At 50.3% G+C, this 25203-nt stretch overlaps 1 protein-coding gene across 1 annotated transcript in view; it reads left to right on the forward strand.

Annotated features, from left to right (window-relative positions):
• LOC140257425 (hydrocephalus-inducing protein homolog) overlaps window positions 1-24843 on the forward strand; it is a 57837-nt gene extending 32994 nt beyond the window's left edge. Inside the window, exons 9-19 of the mRNA XM_072346713.1 lie at window positions 2237-2420; window positions 6783-6882; window positions 9563-9681; window positions 10814-11037; window positions 13497-13564; window positions 15497-15732; window positions 17056-17156; window positions 17757-17892; window positions 18186-18350; window positions 20958-21110; window positions 24601-24843. Coding sequence (XP_072202814.1) covers window positions 2237-2420; window positions 6783-6882; window positions 9563-9681; window positions 10814-11037; window positions 13497-13564; window positions 15497-15732; window positions 17056-17156; window positions 17757-17892; window positions 18186-18350; window positions 20958-21110; window positions 24601-24843 — 1729 coding nt within the window. The remainder of the gene's footprint in view (window positions 1-2236; window positions 2421-6782; window positions 6883-9562; window positions 9682-10813; window positions 11038-13496; window positions 13565-15496; window positions 15733-17055; window positions 17157-17756; window positions 17893-18185; window positions 18351-20957; window positions 21111-24600) is intronic.
• The last annotated feature ends 360 nt before the right edge of the window (window positions 24844-25203 follow it).

Here is a 25203-nt window from a genome sequence, read left to right on the forward strand (position 1 = left end):
TTAGGTCAGAAATGCCTTGAAGGCCAAAGCTAGTTTTCCACTGTTCTCTATTTTTAATTACACAGCGTGTGACTTCCATGCAAGCTCAATGTGTTAAAAGAAACCTCGTGACCTTCTCTTGGTGCTTCCCCGAACGATTCCTACAGCTTCTCTTCCCACCTGTCTGTCTCACATTGAACCCCGAGTCATCCAAAGCAACCAGGTTTCCTCACAGTTAACTTCCACCTCGTTCTTTTTTCCCCCCAGTTACATCTGTTGTCATGCCAGTTTGTGTTCTGGGCTTTGGCCAGAGCGTTCTGGTCTTCCTTGCTGCAGGCCTTAGGAAGCATTCTAGCTCCAGTGCTAGAGCCCTGCTGTCACCCTCCTGATGGACACAGTGCCATTATCTTCCTGCTTGCTGGGGCTGCCCATCCTGGGAGGTGAATCTGAACTCTCCATGATGCACAGAGCTCTGTACTTCTGTGCAGGAATTGGTCGCCTTCATCCACAAGGAGCATGCTTGGTTCCTTGGGGCAGCAGCATCTATGCAGAACTGTTGAGCTTTGCACAGGAAGCTCCAGAATTGAACCTGCAAATCCAGAGCACAACAGTGCTGGGTTTAGGGCTAGTGTGACCTTCTGTTCGAATGAGCTTGAAATGATGGGAAGCCAGTAACTCTGCTGCATCTTTGTGCCCTGTGTGCCCATATCTGCTGCTTTGCCTTGCAGCTAGCACAGGGTGGGGATCCTACAAAAGGTGCCTTCGTGGTCTCTGGGTAAATAGACAGATAAAGGAACCCCTGTAATAAACATGAATGCACTTGGATTGTGCATGCATGCTCGGATGACCCAAGATGTTCAATGTGGAGCCCACACTGGGTAAGTCTGTGTTTTGCACTGTTCCCCTGCAGTCAAGGAAGAGACAACCCAACGGAAGAGAAGCCTTTGATGTCTCAGAACAATTCTTCAAGGGGAAAAGCAGTGCAGGATCCCCTGCTTGAATGTGACCCTAAATGGTGTGGAGCATTAGGAATGTCAGGGTTCTGCTCTGTCCCCCTCTTGGAGAACTTCCCGGGATCCCGTGGTGGAGTCACTGCCCATGGATGGAGGCTGGATTCAGGCTTGCTCACCTCGGTGCCCTCTCCTAATCCACAGCTCTGTAGGTCAGCCATGGAGAAAGATTTCCTATTACACTATGGGGAGCTAGCCAAAGCAAGTATTTTTGGCACTGGTGACAGCATTTGCCCGAGGCTCTGTCTGTGTGCAGCTAGTAACGGCTTGTGACTGTATTTCCTTTCTAATTGCATTTGAATTTAGCTGTCTGATGACTGCTATCCTTTTTCTTCTACGTCACCTCGCTTTGCTGCATATGGAGCCTTCCACCCACTCCTCTGGAGCTGTCACTGGCTGGGTCTTTGTGGATGAGGACTGGAGTGTGAAGGGGGGACAGCAATACACCGAGCCACGGTGCTCTTTTCTCATCTCTTGGTTGTGATCTTTGAGCACTGGAATGATTTCTGCTGTGTCTACCGGTGTGGGGAGACAGAACTGGGTTGGGCTCTGCTGAAAGAGCCCAGGAGAAGGGAGAAAATGAGGCTGTTCAAGTAGACTCGAGGGTCTGAATTCAGAGGTACTGGTTCTGGCTTATTTATTGGGGACGCTCAATGAAGTCTCTCACACTCTGTTTTTGCGGGTATAAAACCTCCAGTTTCGCTGAGGTGATGTGATGTCTGAGTTTGAGTTTGCTTTTAAAGTGGAGAGGGACCTATCATGGAAGGACCTACAGGGAACAGAAACAGATAGAGAAAGAAAAAGGCTGACGCTGGGGAAACGCAGCTGAGATCCAACCTCTTCCCACTCCCCAGCCTTATCCAGAGGAAAGCACTGCAGTGGTTGCCCCTTGGTGTTTCTGTTCTCTGCCTCTCCTTGAGCAGCTCTGTGGGTAGGAGAAGCCATCTGAGGTGATGAGTGGATGCTCCATCAGTTGGCAGCTTTGGGCCGGGAGCTCTTTGAGGGGCGCTAGCTTTCAAAAACACATTGTTAGCTTGTAAGCAGGGAGCAAAGCACCCTGCCATGCTGGTGAATGGGTAGAGATGACATGATCCGTGTGGGACCCCAGGCTCAGGGCAAGCCCCTTGCTGTGCTGCAGCTGCTGCTCCTCGCTGTGCACGTTGCTGGCCCTCCTTTTACAAGGCAGCCTCTGCAAATGTGTTGCTTATCCAATTATCCGCTTGGTTTGTCTCTCCCCGTGGCTCCAGGCTGTGTCACAGGCTGCGGAGGCAGGAGGAGGATGAGATGGATCGCTTTATTGATGAGTGCATGGTGGACCCCTCTCTGCAGGAACGCCTCTCCATTCTCTCTCGTGTCTTCCAGAACCACCGTGCAAAAGTGCAAGGAGACTCCATGCTCTTCTCCGATGACATCTTCACCATCGAGCCAGTGGTAAGCAACAGCTGACACCTCCCTCCACCTCCTTCTCCAATTCAGGCTGCATTGCCCCATGGGCGCCACTTGGCTTTCCCTACTGGGAAATGGGGATGGGAGTGACCCCACTCAGCTCTGTGATGAGGACTCTCTGATAGCGTGTGGACCACATGTGATCAGCTGCTGTTTGCTGAGTGTGAGATCCTCTCCTCTGTGCACCTGTCTGAAACGTGCGTGGAGCTTGCAGTGCTCAGAGGTATCAGTTTGGGCACACCTTACATATATCGTGGGGGTTAAGAAAGGATGTTGGAGTGCTGTCAGTTCACGCATTAACCCTGCCTCCAAAGAAACAAAAGGAGGCCAAACTCAGGTTTAATCACAGATAACCCAATCCCTTCCTACAGCACCATGTCTGTCTCCTATGTGAAGTCACCTGTGAGCTGGACACAAGACTGGCAGGTTGAAATAGGCTTTTTATTGCACATAGGTACGGAAATACTTTTGCTTTGATAGATGCCCTTTGTGCTCTGTCATTGTAAATTCCACCCAAAGGTGGGACCTTGGTGCCTTGGCTGACCTTCTGGCCATCAATAGTGACTGCTCCCCTTCCTCCCAGACATCACCTGCGTGGTGGAAATGCTCTGACCTTTGTGGCAAGGGGCTGGTTGGTGGATGGATTTGTGTTCATCACCCTTGGACTGTCTGCAGAGGTCAGGAAGCTGTTGGTGCCATAGCAGCCTCATGAGCTTTCTGGGCAGGATGGCTTTGCAGACCTTGCTGCTTTCAGCTGTCAGTATTTTCAGGTATTGCAGCAGATCACTTCGGTCCACACAGGGTTAACTTGCTGATGAAAAATAATAACAGAAGAGAAAAGCAGTGATTTTGGAGCTGCCACGTGACCGTAAACATTTTGAGCAGCCGTCCAAGCCTGTGGGAAACAAGCTGTTATGCAACTCTGACTTTCTAAGCGCATCTCCAAGTCAGTTTAATTTATTTTTGCACATGCACAGGGTCTGTCAGCAGAAGCAGCTGTGCTGGAAGCCCAGGTGGCTACCACAGGACACAGCCCTTGCTTTTTGCTGCATCCTCTCCATCACAGCCGAGCTGTAAACACGTGGGAGCTGACTCTTTGGAAATGGAAACCGACGGACGGGGAGGCTGCAGATTTGTTACTGTCCCACTGCCCTTGACAAGTCATTCCTGTCCTGTCCTCGGGAGTGATCCTGTGGTGTTGCATGTGAGCTCTGAGATGTGTGAGATCCCCAGCTCACGGAGCTGTGGGTGTTGGGATCCTCCTGCAGCTGGGAATCATTCACAGCAGAACTCACTGCACAGCGCTCCAAGTTTTGGCAGAAGGCACCATCCCAGCTGGCAGCACCGGTCCATCCTGCAGCTCAGCATGGGTTTGGTTATTTATGGCCAGAGACAGATGTGAGTGATGGAACTGCTGCTCCTAACAGTGCCCTGAACGACCATGGGCATCGTTTCACTAGCAGTCCAGCAAGAGGTGACGGCCTTCAGTTGCACTGGGGGGGGATGGTCAGGTTGGATAATGGGAAAAATTTTTCTCTAGAAGAGCGGTGGGGCACCAACACTGTCCTTCAGAATGATCTAGAACCATAGGGAGGTGGCACTGAGGGACATAAAGCTCTCACAGACATGGGTGGATGTTTGGACCAGGTGGTCTTTCCAACCTCAACTATTCTATGATCCAGTGCCACTGTTTCCATGGTCTTTGGTTCAATGTCCATTGCATCTTTTGTGCTGTACCACCCCCCCCTCCTTGCAGCCTGTCCAGGGCTGACGTAATGCCAGCAGCGCTGCAGTATCACATTCCTAGCACCCTGTGTTGGGTTTCTATCCTGGAGAGCATCCATGGAAGTTCTCCCTGCCCTGTCTCAGTGGCTGCTCGCTGCTGGGGGCTCAAGTCTCACACACCAACCTCAAAGGGCAGGTAATGAAGCATATCCTTTTAACCAGCAGCCATTCTTCTCCTCTGGGGTAGCAGGAACGTGGTGAGGAACCTCTTCCACAGCCTACTTTAATTTCCCAGGAGAAATAACTCATAATATTTTCTAGCTTTATAGTCTGACATACAGCAGTAATGAAGGGAGAAATGACCAGAATTTCCCAGAATAGTTGTGCCTATCTTAAAGGGATTTGTTTTAGTCATGGAACAGCAGAGTAAAATGTAACTGGTAATTTCTTGCCCTCCAGTCTTTGAATCCAGCTGCCCAGTTGACAGGCTGCTGAAAGTTTTCCATCCACATGCATGGAATCCTGCAGAGGAGTGACTTCACATCAGCTCGGGAGACTGAACCTATTAACAGCTGCCCTACAGAAGCCCCACGTTGCTTCTAGGATGACTTTTAGGAAGTTCCCACTGTTGTAGATGCAATGGCTCCCAGCAGCAATGCAGGAGTAAGGGAGTTTCCTTCTCTGGCATGGCTCCTACCCACCCCACGAGGTGTATTCTTTCTTCCATTCAGGGCAAGAGAAAATGAGCCCTGAGAACCAAGTAAGTGTGGGCATTGATGCTTCAACTCCATGGGCAGGTCTGTCTGAAGTTGCAAAGATCCATAAAGATTCCTCTGAGGGGCACTGAGCTGAGTGTCTGCAGGGAGCACCTCTGTGAGCACACCTCATGGCTAAGGGATGCACCTGTGCTTTCTGGGGCCAGCACTCCTCTGGTGTATTGCAGGGACCTCAAAGTGAGGGAAGGGCTTAGTCCTTATTGTCTGCCTTCGTCACAAAAGTTAGTGTTAGTGGAGAGCACTGGATGGATGGTAGCCCGAAGATTCCTATAGGTTATTCTATGTTGTGTTTGGTGGGCATGGTGGATGGGCACTTCTGCATGCTGCAAAGCAGGGAGCTGGGATTTGCTGAAATACATCCATTACGAAGCTCTCCAAGCTCCCAGCACTGAGATTTGCCCAACTCCTGTTCCTACTTGCTGGCCCTGCACTCAGGTTCTCCTGCACTGCCATGCTCTCCCTGCTGCTGCCTCTGTGCGGTGTTGCTGGGGCCGTGCTCCAGCCTGGTGCCAGCTCTATTTCTATCACAGATGTACTCGCAGTAGAGTTCCTCAAATCCCAAAGTCAGCTAAACTTGCTCAGCTAGAAAACTGCACCGTTGGTAGCAGATACATATTCATCAGGCCAATGGCTTTTTAATTTTCTTCCTTTCCTGCTTAGGTTCATTTTTTTTGCTTATGAATTGTATTGTGCTTGCTTCCATTAACGGGAGATGTATTGCCTCTGTCAACCCTTGAGTAATAATCCAACTGCCCCCAGGTGTCCACAGGGCCAGTAAGTCTGGCTGTGGTACATAGAGCAGTCCGGTTAGTACCATCAAGAAGCCACCTGCTGCCTTATACTGGGAGAACCTTGGCTGGTCTGGGTGGAAGGAGAGATGCACTCTGACCTTCCCAGGCAGGGCTGGGCTCAGTGAGGGCTTGTTCTACCCAGCTGTAAGTAATACAACCAGTAAATGATGACAAACTTTGATGTCATTGGCTATCAAATCTTACTTGGCTTTTCCAAATATGTTTAATGCTGGGGAAGGCACTGTAGTAGAGTGGCTTGGCTGTCATCTTCATAGAATAGCTGGGGTTGGAAAGGACCATCCCCACAGCCATGGGGATGCGGCACCGAGGGATGCGATCTGGAGTGTCACAGGCAGGGGCTGATGGTTGGACTGGATGGTCGTAGTGGTCTTTCCAACCTTAATGATTCTAAGAGGTGGCACTTTGTTCTCATTCTTCAAGAAGACTCTACATCCTTCTCATCTTCCACTCTTTTCTCATGGTGATGGGGAGGACTTCTTGGTGTTGGAAGCGATCCCCTCTGCTCTGCTGTCCCTGGGCAGGCAGCGTGCAGAGGAGCTGCTCGGAGCTGCAGCCCAATAACTCACCACGTCTCCTTAATCTCCGTGGGATCTGTCCTCTGAGCTGTAAGCACCGAGCTGATGGGAAGTGTTACAGTCATTTAATATTTATGCCTTAGGAGCGCCGGAGGCTCCCATCAGTTTGAGGCTCGTCTGGACAAAGCACTGAGGATGCCCAGCAGCCAGCAGAATCACAGCCCCGCTTTGTTGATAGAAAATAACTCTGCTCTCCGTCTCCTTCTATAAAGCTGCGTTTGTCATTCCTTGCAGGGTATCACTACAGCTAACAAAACGCCTCTGTCAGGTGCCACTAAAGCTATGGGGCTGGGGACAGTTGGTTTTTTTTACAGCTGACCCCAAACTCTCATCAATCCTGTTGGTGAGTGTTCACTTTGCTCCCTGCTCTTTGCAGGTGCCCATGTACGGCTCACAGTGGTTGAAACCAGGTAACGTGGTGTTTGGAGGTAAACAGCTCACTGTCTGCTTCTGTTCTAGGAGGGAGACGTCTGGCCAAATTCTTCAGCTGAAATTAATGTGATCTTTAAACCCCGAGAAGCCAGGCTCTATCAGCAGACCGTCTACTGCAACATCTCAGGTGGGGCTCCCCGCCCCCAGTGTTGGGGGGGGCACCAGCACTCTGTGCCAACCTGCTTCTGGTGCTCTGGGAGGGTGATAATGATATCAAGCCATGGGTTTCCCCTGACGCTGTCCTTACAAGGACAAAGAACCAGGACAGCTTCAGGAGGCAGGCACTGTGAACGTCTAGGTGCTGGGAGCAGGTGTGCCCAGCCCAGCTCACCCTCCTTGCCCTTGCAGAGGTGGCAGCTTTGCTGTGCTAGCATAGGCAGGGAGTGCTTGCAGCAAGCTGCGTGGTTCAGGTTACCTTGCCCATCCTCCAGGGCTCTGCATGGTGGTGGTCAAGATGTTTTCCAAGAGCGAAAAGGGAACATTGGGTTTTTCTCCATCCAAGAGGAAGAGATGGGAGGTAATGGTCCTCCAGTTCTAGAGGATGCAGCCACCGGCACAGCTGCTTTATGCCTTTCCTCTCCTTGGCCCTCTGAGCTGGCAGATACAAATGTCATGAAGCAGATTTTATTTATACAGTAATTGCACAGGGTTTGCTTGGCAAATGCCACCTCCAGTAATTACACAGGGCTTGTGTTAACAAACCATCTTCCTGCCTGCCAGCTGTGGTTGTTAGAGATGTGGAAGGGAAGGATTTACTTATAACATTGCTCCCCAGGGATGCTTCTGGCTCTGGGATCGGTGCTCTGGTGTCCATTGCTTTGCTGCAGCATCCTCAGAGGGAAGTTCCCCCCAGGGGGGCTGATCTGTGGCTGAGAGGTGGGCAAGCTGCTTCTGTGTGCTCCTGGATCAAGCCAGGTGTTACGGGAACAGAGCTGGGCAGAGGGTTCTGCCCTTGGAACAAGGGTCTGGCTCCTTGGAGCCCCTGGAGGGCCCATGGGAGAGCTCAGCTCTTCCACTGGCTCCCTGAAGGAGGACCTGAGGGTCATTTAAATTATGTGCCTACACACCTTCCTCCTAAAACAGAGCACTGTCAAGACAAACTGGCAGAATCAAGGTCTCTTGCTGCAGAGGGAATCTGAAGAAGCAACAGCGATGCTCAATGGGGGAGTCGATTAATTTTGCTTCTTGTTTCCTCTAAGAAGCGTGACTGTTGTGTATGCATTTGCATGCCATCACAAGTCCCCTCGGAGCGTGGTGTGCAGGTGGTTGATGTGTCCTTTGCTGGGAATATCTGGGAGCTTGGCCCCATTGCAGCCCTATGCAAGGCACAGCTCAATCTCACGTGCCTCTGTGGGTTGTAGAGCAAGCAGCGGTGGGTCAGGAGATTTGCAGAACCCATCAGCACCACACAGCCTGCAAATCTGGCAGCATAGGAGTGGTTTGAAATTTGCTCTAGGCAAATATTTAAGCTGAGAATGAACTTTTAGTTGTTCGTGCAAATAAAACTGTGGCTCTGGAGCTGCTGGAAGGAAGCACACAGAAGGGGAGGTGGTGCTCGGACACACACGTTTTGGATTAATTTACACTCAGAAGCATATTGTGTTTCAACTGATTTGTGCCAAAAGCTCCAAGCCTTTCACAGACCCAGGCTGTGATAGTTGGAGGAGCCAAGTCCACAATGGTGGATGCTCCCTTGCCTTGTGGTGGAGCTGTCCTACTAAGATCTGGGCTCTCATTGCACAATATTGGGTATGGATTTGGGACTGAGGTCAGAAAGGAGGTGCAGCTTCTCCATGCTCTTGGTACCACCTGTGTGCTCCAGGACATGTTTTATGTGGTGGGGGAACCTCATGGCATATGTGGGCTGAGTGGAGCTAGAAAGGTTTCCATGAGCCTTCAGGAGAGGATGGGGGCAGTCTGCAGGAGGAGAAGGATCACCATTGCTTGCGGTGCCCGTGGGGTACATCTCTTGGGTGCATGAAGAGAAGCTTTACAGCTTCATGGATAAAAGCTCATTGCTTGAACATATTTGCTGTTTCCAAAGAGCTTTGGTGGGCTCAGATCTAGAGGTTTTAATGAAGGTGAAGCCACACATGATGCCAGATGGATAAATCTCTTGGCAGCAAACACCCAGTGCTGTGTCTTTCACAATGTCTGTGAAACAGGAATCCACAGCCCTCCAATTAACATCTGAGCTGCAAAACGTAGCTCTTGTCTCTACCATCAGCTGGCCTTTGGCTGTAGCCATTTGAAAGACATTGAATTCAACAAAGCTCCATAGCTCTTTGCTTTTACCCAGCATGCTCATCTCATGGCTGTGAGATCAGAAAGTCAGTTGTCACTCAAAATGCTGTTCCAGGAGAGTTTTCAACTTGCAGTGTAGTCACTGCGTTGTCACATCTGGGCTCATCTTTCCCACTGGAAATCAGCTAGCATGTTGTGAATAACTATATAAGTTGGTGAGGTGCTGGCACTGCTGCCCAGAGCTGTGTGTGCCCCAGGACATGGGTGGCCCTGAACTGGTGGGGGCAGCCAGCCCAGGGCAGGGGTTGGGGCTGGATGGGCTTTAAGGTCCATTCTAACCCAACCATCCTGTGACCCTATGACTGTGTGGTTGCACAAGGAACTTGAAGGAAAGGAATCCTTTAGTATGGACTTTCTCTTCCTCCTTGTGCACCTCACCATCCATACAGAGCAGAACGGGATGGCAGGGAGCCCCAAGCCAGCACGGGGATGGGGACTGGAATTGAGGTATTGGAGCAATAAAGGGAATCATTGCACTGAGATGGAAATTATTCCTCCTCCAGGCCGTGAGACCAGGCTGCCCCTGCGCATCAGAGGGGAAGGCGAAGGGCCACGGCTGCGCTTCAGCTTTGACCAGCTGGACATTGGGAAGGTGTTTGTGGGCTCGGCCCACAGCTACGAGGTGAGTGGGGGAAACCCACCTGAGATCCCTGCAGAGAAGCTGGGAATGCTTAGTGCTGCTCACCGTGCTTCGCTTGGTGCTCCGCTGGTTGCACAAACAGCAGAGCATTTCTGCAAATGAGGCCGAGGAACTTTTCCATGTATTTGGCATCCAGGCTCTTGCAAAAAAGAAATAAAGCAGAGCAACCAAAGGGAGGTAGTAAATGAGGCAATGCATCATGCCAGACGTTTTGAAAAGCGTCACTGTGGCAGGGAAGGACACACTGAGGTGTTTTCTTACCAAAATATTTTGCTCTCTGTGCATTTTTAATGCTGATACTTTATTGCTTCTTGCTATATTAATTTATAATTTCCATTACTTGAGAGGAGATGAATAAGTCAATGATGCTGTTAGTCAGCGCTGTCCTAAGCAGCTGGACTGAAGATAAAGCTCAGCTCAGGGCAGGCTTGCTAAGAGTTCAGTTTACCATTGTGCAATCTGAATACCTGAATATTTCCAGCAGCAGCTGCAAAATTAAATAGCAAAGGGCATTTCTGTCTCAGTTCTCCTGGCATATTTTGCAAGGGCAGGAGGTAGGGAAAATAAATGCAAAAGGCTTAGATAAGGCCCTGGAAATGGAGGGTTTCTCCCAGCAGCAATTGATAGCTTAATTTGCTGCAGGTGGGTTTGGTGGTGGAGCGCTGCAGCCCACAGGCGCACGTGGGCATTTTGTGACCGGCCGTAACAAAGCTGGGGCTCAACAGGCTTTTTAGTTATTGTTTTTTACCTTAATGGTAAGCTCTTAGATGGTGGCTGTGGCTGTTCGTAAAGAGGAATTCTTGAGAATGAGTGAAGTTGTTCCGCACCTCGCTCCCATCCCTTCCTGGCATTGCTGGCTGGGCCAAGCGCGAGGGACTGACAGGCTGAAAAAGAGATAAAGAGAGCGGTTCTGTGCTTCTCTATGGGACCATCACTGCTTTGCACGAGGAAACCCAAAGGTGCAATTTGTTGTGGTGTGTTTCCATAGGCTTCCACTGGGCAGCAGCACGCGGCATCTTCTGCCTCTTAGCGATGCTAATTGTTGAATTAGGAAACAAGTCGTCCTTTTGCAGGAAGATTCCTCATGCATTTCTTTTTTCCCTCTCTGCTGCAGGCGATCCTGTTTAACAAAGGAGCCATCGATGCTCTCTTCCACATGGTGCCTCCAAGCACAGCTCTGGGCTCCTGCTTTGCCTTTGTTCCCCGTGAGGGCCTGGTCCCACCGGGCGGCCTGCAGCACATCCGCATCTCCTTCTGCTCCACCATCCTGGGGCAGTTCACAGAGCAGTTTGGGGTCAACGTGCACGGCTGCCCTCAGCCCGTCACCTTGACTGTCAGGTGAGGTGGGGACTTGATGCCTTGGGGTGATCCCAGCGTTCCTGGAGGTGTTAAGGAACCTTGGTGTCGTGGTAGGTGGCTGGTTGGGCTGGATGATCCGAGAGGTCATTTCCAACCTTAAGTATTCTATGATTCTCAGAACCTGAGTGCTATATGAGCTTGTCCCAGGTGGTCCCTCCCATCGGCTGGTGGGATGTGGTGTTGCAGGCTGGATTGTTGATGCTTGCTGTTGAAGAGCTTTGGGTGGCTGTATCTCCTCAACAGCTCTTGGGAGGTACCATGCCAACCACTAGGCCAGGTAGTGAAGGGATGAAAGGAATCTGCAGCTGATTTATCAATAAGGTAGGGGGAAATTGATTAAAAAGGAAAAAAGAAGAGCAAGGTTATTACTTTGTGAGAGTGGTGAGTGGGTTCTGTTGACCTCCGGTAGGGAAACAATTACGTTGACTTTGTCTTTGGAGGGAAAGTGCTGCTTTTTTTGGAAATCAAGAGGGAACATTTTACAATCAAATAATTTATTCTCCTCTGTCCCTCCCCCCCCAGGATTGGTCATGGGATGTTGTTGCATAAGCAGTTTTCTCCTTGAGCAAGGGCAGGCTTTGCTTGGATAGATGTGCTTATCGCAGGTAGAATACAAGTTTATTGTCTCGTGCCCACTGCCCTGCCATGACCATGTTCCTCGAGAAGCTGTCCACGGGTTTCATTGCCTCCAACAGAAAGGCATTTCATTTCCCCAACCAGATGAAATGGTTCTGGATTCTCCGCTGGCACCCAGAACTTTACTCTCAGTGCAGCTCTTTGTGGTCCCTCCCTCATCTCAGTGCAGGTCTTGTTTCTCCATCAAACAGGGTCACTCTTCCTGTTTTTGATGCATCCCCATCCCTGAACTCTTGATTCCTGGATGACGGCTCCTTTGCAGCCCATCTGACCTTACATCCCTATCTGCTCTATAATTCCCAATGCAGTCTACTCCTTGGAGATGGCATTTGCCTCCTTGATTCCCTTTATTTCAGAGTTCCCTCTCCAGTCCTTATCTTTCATCCTCCAGTCTCCTTTGAGGTGCCAGCTCAAGGTGCACATCTGCTTCAGGGGGATTTGTGGCCTGGATTTAGTCCTCCGTGGAGAGAATTCTCAGTTCTTGGAGGAGATCTGCCTGGTGGGACACAGGGCTGCTAAGGAAGGAACAGGGATGAGAGCTCTTGCTCTGCAGTGACCCTGCTCTTCCTATGCACGTGCATTAAATAATGCTACTGTAAGACAAAATGTGGCCAAAACCACTGCCTCCCTCTATTTCCTGAAAGCCGTACTGTTATCAGCTGTTGCCCAAGTTGCTTGGGGTTGGCTGCTTGCCTGAGCCTTCCGGGCAGCTGCTCAGGTTTAGCTTGAGCACAGGCACAGCTCACTCAGCAGGAATGGAAGCCTGGCAAGGCTCAGTCCCTGGCAGCTCCCAGCATCATCCCCAGCTGTGCCTGGCTTGGAGGTAGTTTTCCATCGTCTCCTGGCATGGGCTGCGATGAGAAGCTTGTCTGTTCCAAGTAAGCTGGGCTGGCTTGAGAGGTTAGGGCTGATTATGTGAGGTACTTGGGGAGGGTTCTTCAGAAGCAGCAGGGGTTTGGACCTGGAATATTCTCAGGATCTAACTCATTTCCAAGAAATCAAGAGTTAGCCTTGGGTTGAAGTGCCTGAAAGTCCATTCTTTTTGATTACCTGATCAGAAGGTGCCAAAGCCACAGGAGACTCTTATTTGGATGCCAACCTGAACACTTGTTTCTTTGGTATTTAGAAAGGGTTGGGGAGAATGGGGGTCTGGGGATGGAGGCAGGTCCCTCCATTGGGCTCATGTGCAACAGAGGCACAATGGCAGTCCTGTGGATAAAACTAGAAGGCACCTTTCACTATGATTTCATTAAAAGACAGCAGGTATTGATTGGCTCCAGCCATGACAACGTAAATGAATGGATGTGGTGCAGCTCCAGATGCTGGTTTTGAGGAAAGGATGTTCATCTATCTAGTCCATGGAAACACCAGTTCCAGTGAGAAGTAGGAAGAAGGTGGGAAGTCAGGTTACAGTAGTGATTCCACGTCATTAGTGTGGACACCTCTGAGCTCTTGTGGTATGGATGGAGGAAACAGAGGCACAGAGCCATCACTTGTTCAGGGTCCTTACCAGGCCAGATGATGGCTCTTCTTTGGCTGCCTCCCATCCACCCAGGTCATGGAATCATAGAATGATTTGGGTTGGAAGGGACCCTTAAAGGCCATCTGGGCCCACTCCCTGCAGCAAACAGGGACACCCACAGCTCCACCAGCTGCTTGGAGCCCTGTCCAGCTTCACCTTGGGTGTCTGCGGGGATGGGGCTCCCACCACAGATGCCATACCAAACACAGGGGTGATGAGAACCAAACCCCTTGCCCTTCTCTTTAACCAACCAATGCTCTCTGCCTGTTCATCCCCACAGAGGCTGCGTCATCGGACCGACCTTCCACTTTGATGTACCTTCCCTCCATTTTGGTGACGTCCCCTTCGGTGAGTGCACCCTGGGTTTCGTTTGCCAGCCTGCATGTTGCAAGCTAACACAAGCGTTGTGCTGTTAATGTTACACACGTGGTCATTGGGAAAAGCTTCTGAGAGGAAGCATGGATGCACTGTTGTGTTTTAACCCAAAGCTCCCAGTCTTGAGCAGCAGAATGAACACAAAGGTCTGTGTGCTGGGATTACCCAGGACGTGGGAGCTGGGACCTTGTGACGGCTCTTCTCTGTCACTATCATGGGAGAAATCAGTGTGTTGTGGGGGCACCCCGCTGTCCTTGTGGTCCCACATCACCCAGCATTCCCACAGATGGGGCTCCTGCCTCTCTGCTGGCACAGCCCTGCCTGAGCATCCGCAGCTCCCATTGAAATGCAGATTCTGACTCTGCGGCTCAACCTCACAGAAGGCTTTTTACGGAGAGGATCTGAAGTTTAAATGTGAAATCAATTGTGCATTGATTGAAGGGCCATTATCATTCTGTGCCCAGGATGCCACTGTTTGGTTTTTTGGGTAGTTGTTTTATTTTTTTTCATGCACTCTTTAAGGAAACTCATTACGTTTTCTGAGCTGCTTCCTCCTCTCCCTACATCACCATCTCTCACTTTATTTCCTTTGGAGCAAATAAAGCAAGAAACGCACCCGGCAGAAATATGGTTATGTAATACAGGGTTCATCCTATGTAATCGGAGTTTATTAATGCGGTGTTTCCAGATGAAGAAGGCAGCATTTCTGTTCCTTGCTGCTTCTAACCGCACTGCGTCTAATGGCTTTGGGTCCTGGGCAGTCTGTGTTTGTCCCTTTTGCACCCCTCCTTGCTGGTGGAGGTGGGCAGTGCTGATGATAGGCACTCACTCTGCTCTCCCTCCTTTTGCTCTTTCTTCCCTGCCTGGACTCTGCTCCATTGTGGACAGGCAGCGCTAAGCTGCTGATGTAAACCTTCACAGGTTGCAATCAAAGCCTGCGTGGATGCCGTGTCCTCATTTGTTAGCTGAGACAAAACGAACTTCCTGCTCAGTCTTTAAGCATCAGGCTTGAAAGCAGGCTGAGAGTTGTCATGTGTTCATTCTGCTTGCCCCAAAATAGGAGGTGCTTTCATAGGAGCTCCTGCTCCAGATGCATGCAGGTGTCCTGGAAGACCTGCACTGCCTTTTCCAGCCCTGTATGAATGCAGCTCAGCCCAAAGTTGCTGCTGGCAGGTGCTGAACCTGCTCTCCGGGGGCTGATCTTAGTCCATATAGATAATCCAGTTGCAATGGGATCAGCAGTAGAAACAAAAGGTCTGATGATGCAGCTGAGCTAGCACGCCTAGCTGCTGTGCCAACTGCCACCAACCTCAGCTGCTAACAGAAAGGGAACACTGCAGGAGTGTTGGCATTTGCAGTGATTAGCTACAGGAACCTTGCTTCTGTCCTTGAGACTGCAGAGCGCAGCCCATGCACTGAGCGCATTATAAATGCAGGAGCTGCAATAGGTGGCAGTGTGACAGCACGGGCACAACCACGTGGAGGAAGGCATAGTTTGCAGTGGGAAGCTGGAATGCTGCTTTGCAGAGTGCTGTGGTTCCCAGTTTAATCCTTTATTTCCCTTTACATGTGTTTTCTTTATTCTTGCTGCGGATGCTCCTCAATGGCAGCGTTGCTGCTTTGATGGGTTGGAGGTGGTGGGGTGTTTGCATGGGTTGAAGGTAATGTTCAGCCTGAGATGTGGAATCTCATTGCTTGACTTTGCAGAATAAATAACTCGGTCTATGTGGATGCACACATAAATGAGAAGCAATGGGCACTGCTTAAGGGTAGGGGTAGGGCTCCTTGCTGTTAGAGAAGGAGAAGCCTGTGGTGATGGGCAGCGTGATTTCAAGCCCAGGCTTTTCTAACAGGAATCCCAGCAGGAATCGAGATGTAACTGAGCATAAATTCATACTTTCATAGGCTTTCCTCGCACCTTGTCGTGCCGCCTCAGTAACACCTCCTTGGTGCCCATGACGTTCAGCCTCCGTGTTCCTGGGGACGGCTCTGGAGCCCCCAGCGTGAGCAGCTCTACCCAGGTGTTGGACAACACTCTTCTCTCCTGGAGGATGGGGTTTCCAGCTCACCCCAAGCCCACTGAATTCACTGTGATGCCCTGCAGAGGGACCATCCGTGCCCAGGGGACGCAGGATGTGCAGGTGTGGAGCATGCTAGCATGAGAGGGTTTAGCACAGCTATTGGTAGAATTATGGGGTGGCCATGGTTGGAAGAGACCTCAAAGCCCACCCAGCTCAGGCTGCCCAGGGCCCCATCAGTGGCCTTGGGAAACCTCCAGGGATGGGGTACAGACAGCTCTCTGAGCTACCTGGAAGGCAACAGTGAGGTCTTCCTCTTCTCCAGACTCAACAAGCACAACTCCTTCGGCCTGTCTTCACTGCAGAAGTCCTCCAGCCTCTGAGCATTTCCTTAGCCATCATCAGGGCCCAGCCCAACAGCTCCTTCTTGAGAGCTCCTTAGGACCATTTCTTTGATTTACGCTGGCTGTTTACGATGGCTGTTAGAGAGATGTCATTGCATAAAAGTTTGCTGTTCTTCTTAGCGTTGTTTCTAATCCCCTGCCAAGCAGGAGCTGCACTGACTGCAGCGATCTCTAATGGGGACAGGAAGAGCTGGGGCAGCCACAGACTGTGCAGCACCTGCTGGGTCATACTTTGCCCTTGTAAAGCTGCACTCCCATCTGTTCAAGCCAGCAGATTTCCCCTGGATTTTTTTTCTATGGTAGACAAGGTTTAAAATTAAAGGTCTGATTTTTGTACAGTATTGTACTGGAAATAGTCCATTTGTGCTTTAACTTGGTTTGCACAAGCCTTGATAGCTTTGAGGTGCGTTTGACAACTTGGCCATCATCATCAGATTTGTGTTAGTCTTCTGTACGTGGATCAGCATAAAATTATGCCCAAATCCTCCCTTTCCTTACAATGGGATGGAGGACCCTGTGCCCAATGGCGTATCTCGCTCTCTGAGCCTGTCTGGGGTTAGTTGTCCTGTGTGTTATTCCTGACTGTCTCTCCTGACCTGTGGGTTGCTAAAACATGGGTCACCTTAAAGAGAATTCCTTGGGACTGGACCTTTGTTGTCCTCAGATTCTGGTCCCTTGCCCATTTGGTCCCCAGTGGGACATTCCTGGATAGGGAGCATCCACAGCTCCTTATGAGTTTTGACATCTGAGGCTGGCAGAGCATCCATCAGCAAGGTTCTGTCCCACCCATGGATCCCAGGTGGTACAGCTTGTATCACACACTGACAGTGGGAGTGATGAAGTGTTTGATGTTGTGAATGCTTTGTCCCTGGAGGTGTTCAAGACCAGGTTGGGTTGGATGGGGCCCTGGGCAGCCTGGTCTAGTGCCTGATCTGGAGGTGGGTGTTCCTGCCTCTGTAGCAAGGGGGCTGGAACTTGATGGTCCTTGGGGTCCTTTCCAACCCAAGCCGTGATATGATTCTGTGTTAATCCCTTCTGCCAGGTCACCCTGTGCTCCAACACGGTGAAACAGTACGAGATGGCGCTGGTGGTGGATGTGGACGGTGTTGGCACTGAGGTGCTGGCACTTCTCCTTACAGCCAGGTATCAGGACTTCCCTTGCAGCTCATCTTCTGTCCTGGGGTTTCTACTACCAGCGCACTGTTGGGTCGAGCTCCAAACAAGAAGCAAAAGTTAATGAGCTTGTTCTGCCCAGCTGGAGCTAAATCAGCTGTGAGAACAGCAGGCTTTCAAAGCATTTTGTATGGAAAAGCACCTGTGCTCAACAGACAGTGCCCTGAGTGTTTCTCTAAGGGAAACAGTAATTATAGTCATGATTGCCTTGGTCTGTGGCTCATTGAGGAGTGTTTCCAAAGAGTCATCTTCCTGCAAGGGGAGGGTGGGCTTGTGCTGAGTGGTGTCCTATAGGCATCGCTTGGGACCTGCTGGTGTCTGCTCCAGGTCACGAAGCTGGGGAAGGGCACAAAGTGGGATGGCTCCTGCCTTTGGTGGCCATGACAGGCAGACAAATTTGGGTTCAAGGGAGACCGTGGTATGGAAGGAGAGGGAGTTGTTTTTCACCCAAGTGCATGGGGGTGTTATGTGCCACACGTCATCGTCAGCCCCCTGAGCAGGGGGTGCCCCCAAGGACTCAGTGAATAAACCATTGTGTCCCTAACTCCCCTCTGTCCATCTCTGTCCTAGGTGTGTGGTTCCCCAGCTGCGGGTGCTGAACCCTGTGGTGCCCTTTGGGTACTGCTTTCTCCAGCACCCCTACCAGCGGGCACTGACCCTGGTGAACGACAGTGATGTTCCCGGCTGTTATGGGCTTCTGCCCCAGGTCTGTTTCTGCTCCTCCTTCCCAAACCTTCCTGAGGGGGCTCCAATCTCTTGCTTTGTCCCTTTCTGCTTTCTCCTTTGGGGGTTCTTTAAGCTCCTTGGCTCAATGACCCAAGCACGTCAGGGTGGAAGCTGGATGTGGCTCTGGGCAGCCTGGGCTGCTGGTTGGTGATCCTGCACATATCAGGGGGTTGGGACTGGGTGAGCATTGTGGGTTGAAATGGCCATTCTGTGGTTCTGTGACTCTATGAAATATCCCACCAAGATGGTTAGAATCCATTTGTCCCACCTTAGGAGCACCAGGAGGGTGCTGCCATGCAGTACTCCAGCCCTGCGCCGTGCGGGATCATCCAGCCCCACAGCTCAGTGGAGCTGCCAGTGACACTGCAGGCCCAGGTGACGGGCCAGCGGCTGACGGTGGCTTTGGTTGCGGTGTTTGGGAGAGCGGATTCCCCGCTGGTGAGTCCCAGAAGTTCCCTTTGCGTGGCTCACTTTGGTGGGGTGGGCTGAGGATTTCCATGAGTGAATGAGCGATGATGGCTGGGGTGACAAGGAGCCCAAATCTTGCTTCTCTGTGTGCTCGTTGGCTGCGTGCGGTGTTGAAATCAGCGCAGCAGTCTGGGATGGGGTGAGTGTGGGCATGGGCTGGATGCTGCCATATGTCTGGAAGTGTTTGTTTGTCCTGGGAGCTGTAGGAGGTGACAGGAGCTCCGCAGTGCACCACGCTGTGTCCCCAGAGATGGTGCATTTACTGGAAGCAATGCAGGAAAAGTGAGATGGATGTGCTTGTGTGCCTTCTGCTGTAGCTCAGGCCCAAAGGAGCACAGGAATGATGCAGCCAGTTTCCCAAGCAAAGGGACAGCATTGATGTGGTCCCAAGTGTTTCTGATGACCCTCCTCCACCTTTCCACCATGAAAGTTATTGCTCCAGACTCAAATGTGGGCAGGTTTTGCCACATAGAACTGATGGTGAGCATGGAATGAAGGGTTCATGGTATTGCTCATGGCATTAGCAATCCTCACACTGAGGGGCATTTTCCTACCAAGCTTGGGAATGGATGAGGCAAATTATTCCTGGACTAAAACCTCCTAAAATCTGTTGCTTGTATCCACATGTACACAAGAGCAGTAACAAAATACAGGCAAAAAAAAGCCTTGCATAGTGTCCTGGCTTCATCTAGCTGAGATCTAGAACAAATTTAGCTAATTAAACTTTAATTTAAAGCGATATTAACTTTGAAGCAGCTACGCTAAAATGTCTTGTCATCCCTCTGAGCATGAAGTAGGATGTCAGAGGGTTGCTGGGAACCTTAAGCTTTCTGTAACGTGAAGGAAGGTTGACATTTTGAAAGCTGTTCGAGGGATTTAAGCTCTCATTAAAATGAATGGAAGTGATGCTGCTAAATCCCCTGTATGCCACTGAGCGTCTCAACCCGGGCATTTGTGGCTCTGAGTGTAAACCAGTCAACAGGAAGGCCAGGCAGTGCAGGAAGGCAGGTTTTGCAGCGAAACCTGACATTTGGCAGAACGTTTTCTTGTAAATATAAGGCACTCTTCCCTAAAAGATGAGAGTTTCTCCCCGTTAGAACAGCCCGGTGGTTCCGCTGTTAGCTTGCTTTTTAACTGCGGTGTTCTTGCAGAGCTTTTACCCTCGGGTTAACAGTTTGTTTCAGCCCTTCATTGTTAAATCCCTTGTTTGGAGATGGATTTGTTGTTCTTTTGCCAAAACGGTGAGGATTTCAGCTGGAGAACCTTCACTGACCCTAAAGCAATGGTTGGCACAACTCTGAACTCGTGTGCCCATTACGTCAGTATTGTGCAGCATTTACACTCCAGTTGTTGAATAAGAGGTGGATTTCTTGCCATCAGGCTGGGTTCTCGCGTTTTCTGTTCGACTGCCCTACAGTGTGAGTGTTGATTCAACATTCCATACTGTGACTCGGGCTGGAAGGGATCTTGAAGATCACCAGGTTCCATTTCTCTGCATACGTGCTGCACTGGTGGCCTATCCCAGCCCATTGGACCGTATGATACAAGTCTGACCTCAGTAGAGCAACCGCCGCGTGCTCCCACAAAACCAAATAGGAACTTGCTGTTGTCATCTTGAGTCATGCCTTCTGCTGTTGGTATCAGGTCTTTATAGCCTTAAGAGGAACCTCAGGCAGCTCCCTCTGCTTGTGACATGGGTGCTTCCAACTCTACTGAACTGGGATTTTCTTGCCTCTTCCAAGAAGTCTATGGATGAAGGGGTTTATTAATGCTGAGCCTCCTGTTGGTGAGGATGTATCATGACTGCACACACTCTAATTGGAGCTAAACAGGTTTCCAGCTCCTCCTTCCTCAAGCAGCCCCTGGTTTTGAGGTGCAGCCTCCGTGCATGATTTCTGATTCTTATTGCACACAGTCACGTCCTATCAATAGGAGAGCACTGGCTGAGGTGCAGGAGTGGTTCTGACAGCTGTCAATGCCATTTTCCTCTGTCAGACATCATTAAAGGTTTTACGTTATGGGGTTTTTTATCTGTGGCTGAATTCCTCTGTGTGCCTTCTGGTGAATCACACAGCATCTTGTCAGAGTGGGAGCTTTGTGTGTTCGAGTCTTGTTGGGGTCTTTGGGATGGGTAAAAGTCAGCAAGACTGGGTAAATTCTCATTGTTTTAATGATGTGAGAAGGCAGACCGGTAAAGGGATCTGCAGCCTGTACCAGCTCTGCAAGAACAAAACTGTCAGGTGACAGACTGGCAAAGGAGAGAAATGCTGAATGATGTAACTGATAATTAACGGCTGCTATTCCCACAGCACCAGGAGTAAACATTAATACAGTTCAAAGGCCAGTGTGAACAAGTTGAGAGAAGCTGGGCTGCTTCTCCCCAGTAAAGGTCTCTTCTGTCTTTCAGTTGGGACCACCCCAAATCCTACACTTGCTCCAGGTCTTTTGTGTTGTTACTACACTAAAAGCTTCAAGCAGCCATAACACTCCCTCAGTCTAGGAGCACTCTAAGCACTGTCTCATCTTTTTAACCTTTCTTTCTCTGTTGGGGTCTTTTCTACATGCTTTCTGGAGCAGGAAATCCATTTAGAGAGCACTGGACAAGGCCCAGTTGTCTACGTGCAACCAAGTAAGCTAAATTTCGGTCGGATCCCAGTTCTGCAAGATGCTTCCCGAACTCTGCACCTCTACAACCAGGCTGTCATCCCTGCAGCATTCTGGACAGAGATGGTAAGTGTTTGCGGGGCTGTTTTCCAGCCTATCGTGACTGATCTATAGCAGCCTGGGACTTGGTCTTACATACGGTATTTCCATGTCATCATCTCAAAGAGCAAACGAAGCATTCTGTGACCTCAGATGGCTGGTGCTGCTTTATAAATGGTTTTTTGGAGGGTTTTGCCTGCTGTTTTGTTATAGCTTGCACCTGTGGCTGAGATCCCATTGCAATTCCTTCCTTCCTTGTGCAGCCGTACCCTGTGGGGTTTGCAGGGGGTATCAGGGGGTATTTCACATCAGTGTTACAGGACTGGCAGCTTAAGAAACAGTGAGATTAAATCAAGGGAAAGCAACAGGGAAGGCATAAGGCAAGTGTCTTGTTCAGAATAGAAGAGGGAAGTGCTGTAATGGAGATGGCCATGTTGCCCACTTGGTGGTACCCATTGTGTGCAAATCAGTGTTCCTGTCAAGTCATGCTTTCTTCTTGACTTATGGGTGAAAAGAGCAAAGCTGAGATGCAGATGAGCTACGTCCCTGCTTTGAGGTCTGCTTTGGAGTCAGCCAGGAGAGAGGCAAGCCAGGCTGGAACTGGAAGAAAGGTCTCCAAAGTTGTTCATCGAGGTGGAGAATTCTGTTGGCTTTCTATCTTAATTTCAGCAGGGATGGAGTTATTTTCTTGAGAGTGTTTGGTGTGATGCCGTGTTTTGGGTCTAGGGGAAGAACAATGTTGATAATACGATGTTGAATGTTTCTGGTTGCTGCTAAGCAGTGCTGTACAGAGCCAAGGCCGATCACAGCGAAGGGCCCAAGGAGCTCTGAGAGAGATAGGACAGTTGACTTAAACTGGCCAAAGGGATATTCCATACCATATGGCATTGTGCAGAAGGAGCTTTGAAGAGGGTGGGAGTTCATCTCTTTCTTTTGCTGCACAGGAGGCTTAGCTAGGCACTGGGGCTTGGATTTTGGCCTTAGCAAAGCTGGGGGGACCATCTCCATGTAACAGACTGTGCCTCAAAATGTGGCATCAGCCACAAACATGAGCTATGGCCAGGAATTTTCAGCCTTGTGCTGGCAGTGGGTTGCACCAAGGTCTCCTAAAGATGGCAGAAAAGCTGTGTCCTCCCCAGGGTGTGGGTTGCATGTGGCTTTGAGAGGGGGCAGGAGAGGTTTGGAGGAGACTTTGGGAAAGGCATCTGAAGCCTGGCCATAGGGAAGAGTGTTTACTGCATCAGTATCTTACACGAATTCATGCCCTCTCAAAATTGCTGTATTTCGGTAAACAAAGAAACTGCCGTTCTATTCATCTAGGGCAACTTAACTCACAGTATTCTGCTGCACTCATTGGCCAACCAAATTAAAGAAGTGGAGAAGTCTTCAAGGCAATTACTCTCCTGCAAGCAAGAGTGACTCAGCTGCATGATTTTCCCAGAGGACAATGAAAGGGGTTGGTTATTAAATGTTCTGCTTGGCAGCCAGCAGCCAGGCTGCGGCTGTGTCCTGCCTGGTGAGCCCCAAGGCTGAGTGCTGGTGGGGCGAGCTGGGACAGGGGAGGCAGATGGAGGCAGGCAGCTGAACCAACTGTGACAAATGAGGCTCCGTTGTCAGTGGCAGCGAGTCCCACACATCAGTTTTGATTACTCTTTTAAGTTTATTGTGGAATATCCCCTTGGTGCTGCATTGGGTCTGAAGCTGGACCCAAGCAGTCCCGCCTGCCATCTCTTTGCTGCCCTTTGTGGAGTTGGTGCAAAGCTAGAGGATTTCTGGCTGCTGAGGGTTTTTCCTGGTGCTTCTGCTGGGAAGGTGGTGTTGCTGTGGTGCCAGGAGCCTGGCTGTCCATGGGAATTGGCTGCCCCATCAGTTCCTGGACATCTCCAAGCAGTCAGAACCCACATAGAATCAGAGTCATAAGGCTGGAAAAGGCCACTCAGGCCACCAGGTCCAAGCCAAGCCCAGCCCACTCCCATCATGCCCACTAACCGTGACCCTCAGTGCCACATCTCTGTGGTTCTTGGGCACCTCCAGGGATGGGCACTCCACCACTTCCCTGTTCCAGTGCCTGACCAGATCTTTGCAGTCAACAGTGACTGTTCTGCAGCATCGCTACTCTGCCTGGCAGAGATCCCAGGTAAAAGCATCAGCCTGTCCCTGCTCATTTGATTTGCCTTAGAGAAATGCTGCTTGGGAAGGAGGTCAGCTGCATTCTGACTATTGAGTTCTGCTTCCCCTTGGACCTGTGCATGGCCAGAAGGACCAGAACCCTTAATTAACTGGCTGTGATTAGTGTGGTGGCTCCCCTGTTGTTCCTTGAGAGCTGCCATCCATCTCCCATACTTGCTGGTGCTCATTACAGACAGGTTTTGGCAGCTCTTACTCTCAATGGAAGTCTGTCCTGTGAGGAGCTAATGATCTCAATGCTAAGCTTCTTGATTAAATGATTGATCCCAACCCTTGCTTAGCATTCAGGAACTCTGATGTCCAATAATGCAAGCTCCTACAGGGACAAAAATAGCCACTGTCCTTGTCTATTCAGTGCATTACAGCAATTGCATCGTTTCCCAGAGCACTTAGGGAAAAGCAAGAAGCAGGGATGTTCTCAGAAGTCAGATCTTAAACTGGGGAGTTTGTATAGATGGAATAGATGGGATCACTCACTTCCAGCTCCTAGAGATTTAGAACTCCAAGGGATTCTGCTCCATGGGGGAAATTTGGATGGTGCAGGCAGGAGCTGTCCTACAAACCCGCATGGAGGTGTCCCAGCACAACCTGTTGGGCCTGGTGGGTCTCCTGCTGGGTGCTGCCCCTCACATCCAATCTCTAATGCAGGAACAAAGGCATCCTGCAAATCCTCCTCCCCCTGAGGAGCACAGTGGGTTTGCACTGGGAATTCGGAGCCTGTCTCCATCCAGGCAGCCGATCACTGTTTCTCAGCAAGAGTTTCTTGGGTGCAATTTGCTGCCCGACTTGCTGCCAGGCTTTGATGAATGAGCTTTGTCATGTAGCAAACTTGCAGATTCACCTCTGGAGCAGAGCTATCAGGTCTCCTTTTCAAGCTAGCTACCCTATGTCAGCACAAATCAGAGGAAAAGCTGTACTTTAATGTCAGTGAAAATCTCACACCCGCTGGTTGGTTTGGACGTGTTCTCTGGATGGTGGAAGCACAGTAGCAAGGGGGGTGGGGGCAGGAAGGGGGTTTGTGGTGTCACCCACATGAGGATGAAACAGGTTGCCCAGAGAAGCTATGGGTGCCCCATCCCTGGAGACATTCAAGGCCAGATTGTTTGGCATCCCTTGGATTGTTCATAACTGGGTCAATCAAGGGAATCCTCTACCAGAGAGGTAAAATACAAGTTGCACAAACCCCTGCATAATTGGTGTTTCTAGACAGCATAGCTTAGATTTTATGAAATTCACTGTGTCTTTTACCCCTGTACCTTCAGCCTTCCCTTTCCCTGCACTCACAAATCTCCGTTGCTCCCACCCTGAGCTGATCCTGCTCCTCTTGCAGGATGGCAAAGGTTCATGCTGGAGGGTTGAACCTGATCAAGGCATCATCCCCCCCGAGACCGAAGTGTCGCTGGCTGTCATAGCCAACCTGGATGACACCATGAAATTCCAGGACAATGTGAACCTCTTCATAGAGAACAGCAGCACCCACGTGATCCCCACCCAGGCTGTCGGCATCGGCACCACCATCGTCACCGATAAACCCTTTGCACCAGAGCTCAATCTGGGGCCACACTTCAGGTAGGGGCTCAGGGATGTGTTGTGGTACTTCAGGTCAGTCCTTCCTCTTAAGGTCCCAGCAATGTTACACTGATAGGAATTCCTTTAGAAATGCCTTTTAGTCATTTGAAAGGCATTAAGCACTCACCCTCAGAAGCAAACCAGTTGCTAACTTGTTGCTGAATTGCCCTTAGTTATACTGCATTTATTTCCTCACTTTGTCAAATAGAGATCTGGAGCAAAACAGCAGGTCCCGGAAGCCTCTGGCTGAAAAACGCTACATTACCAATATAAACATATTTCCCTTTGCAATAACGTTGCTTGCTTTTTCACTCGGTATGGAGTATTGGTTCACGACAGAGTAAAACCTGGTGGTAGCTTGTTA

This window comes from Excalfactoria chinensis, chromosome 11 (assembly GCF_039878825.1).
Source record: "Excalfactoria chinensis isolate bCotChi1 chromosome 11, bCotChi1.hap2, whole genome shotgun sequence".
In the NCBI taxonomy this organism is placed as follows: Eukaryota; Metazoa; Chordata; class Aves; order Galliformes; family Phasianidae; genus Excalfactoria; species Excalfactoria chinensis.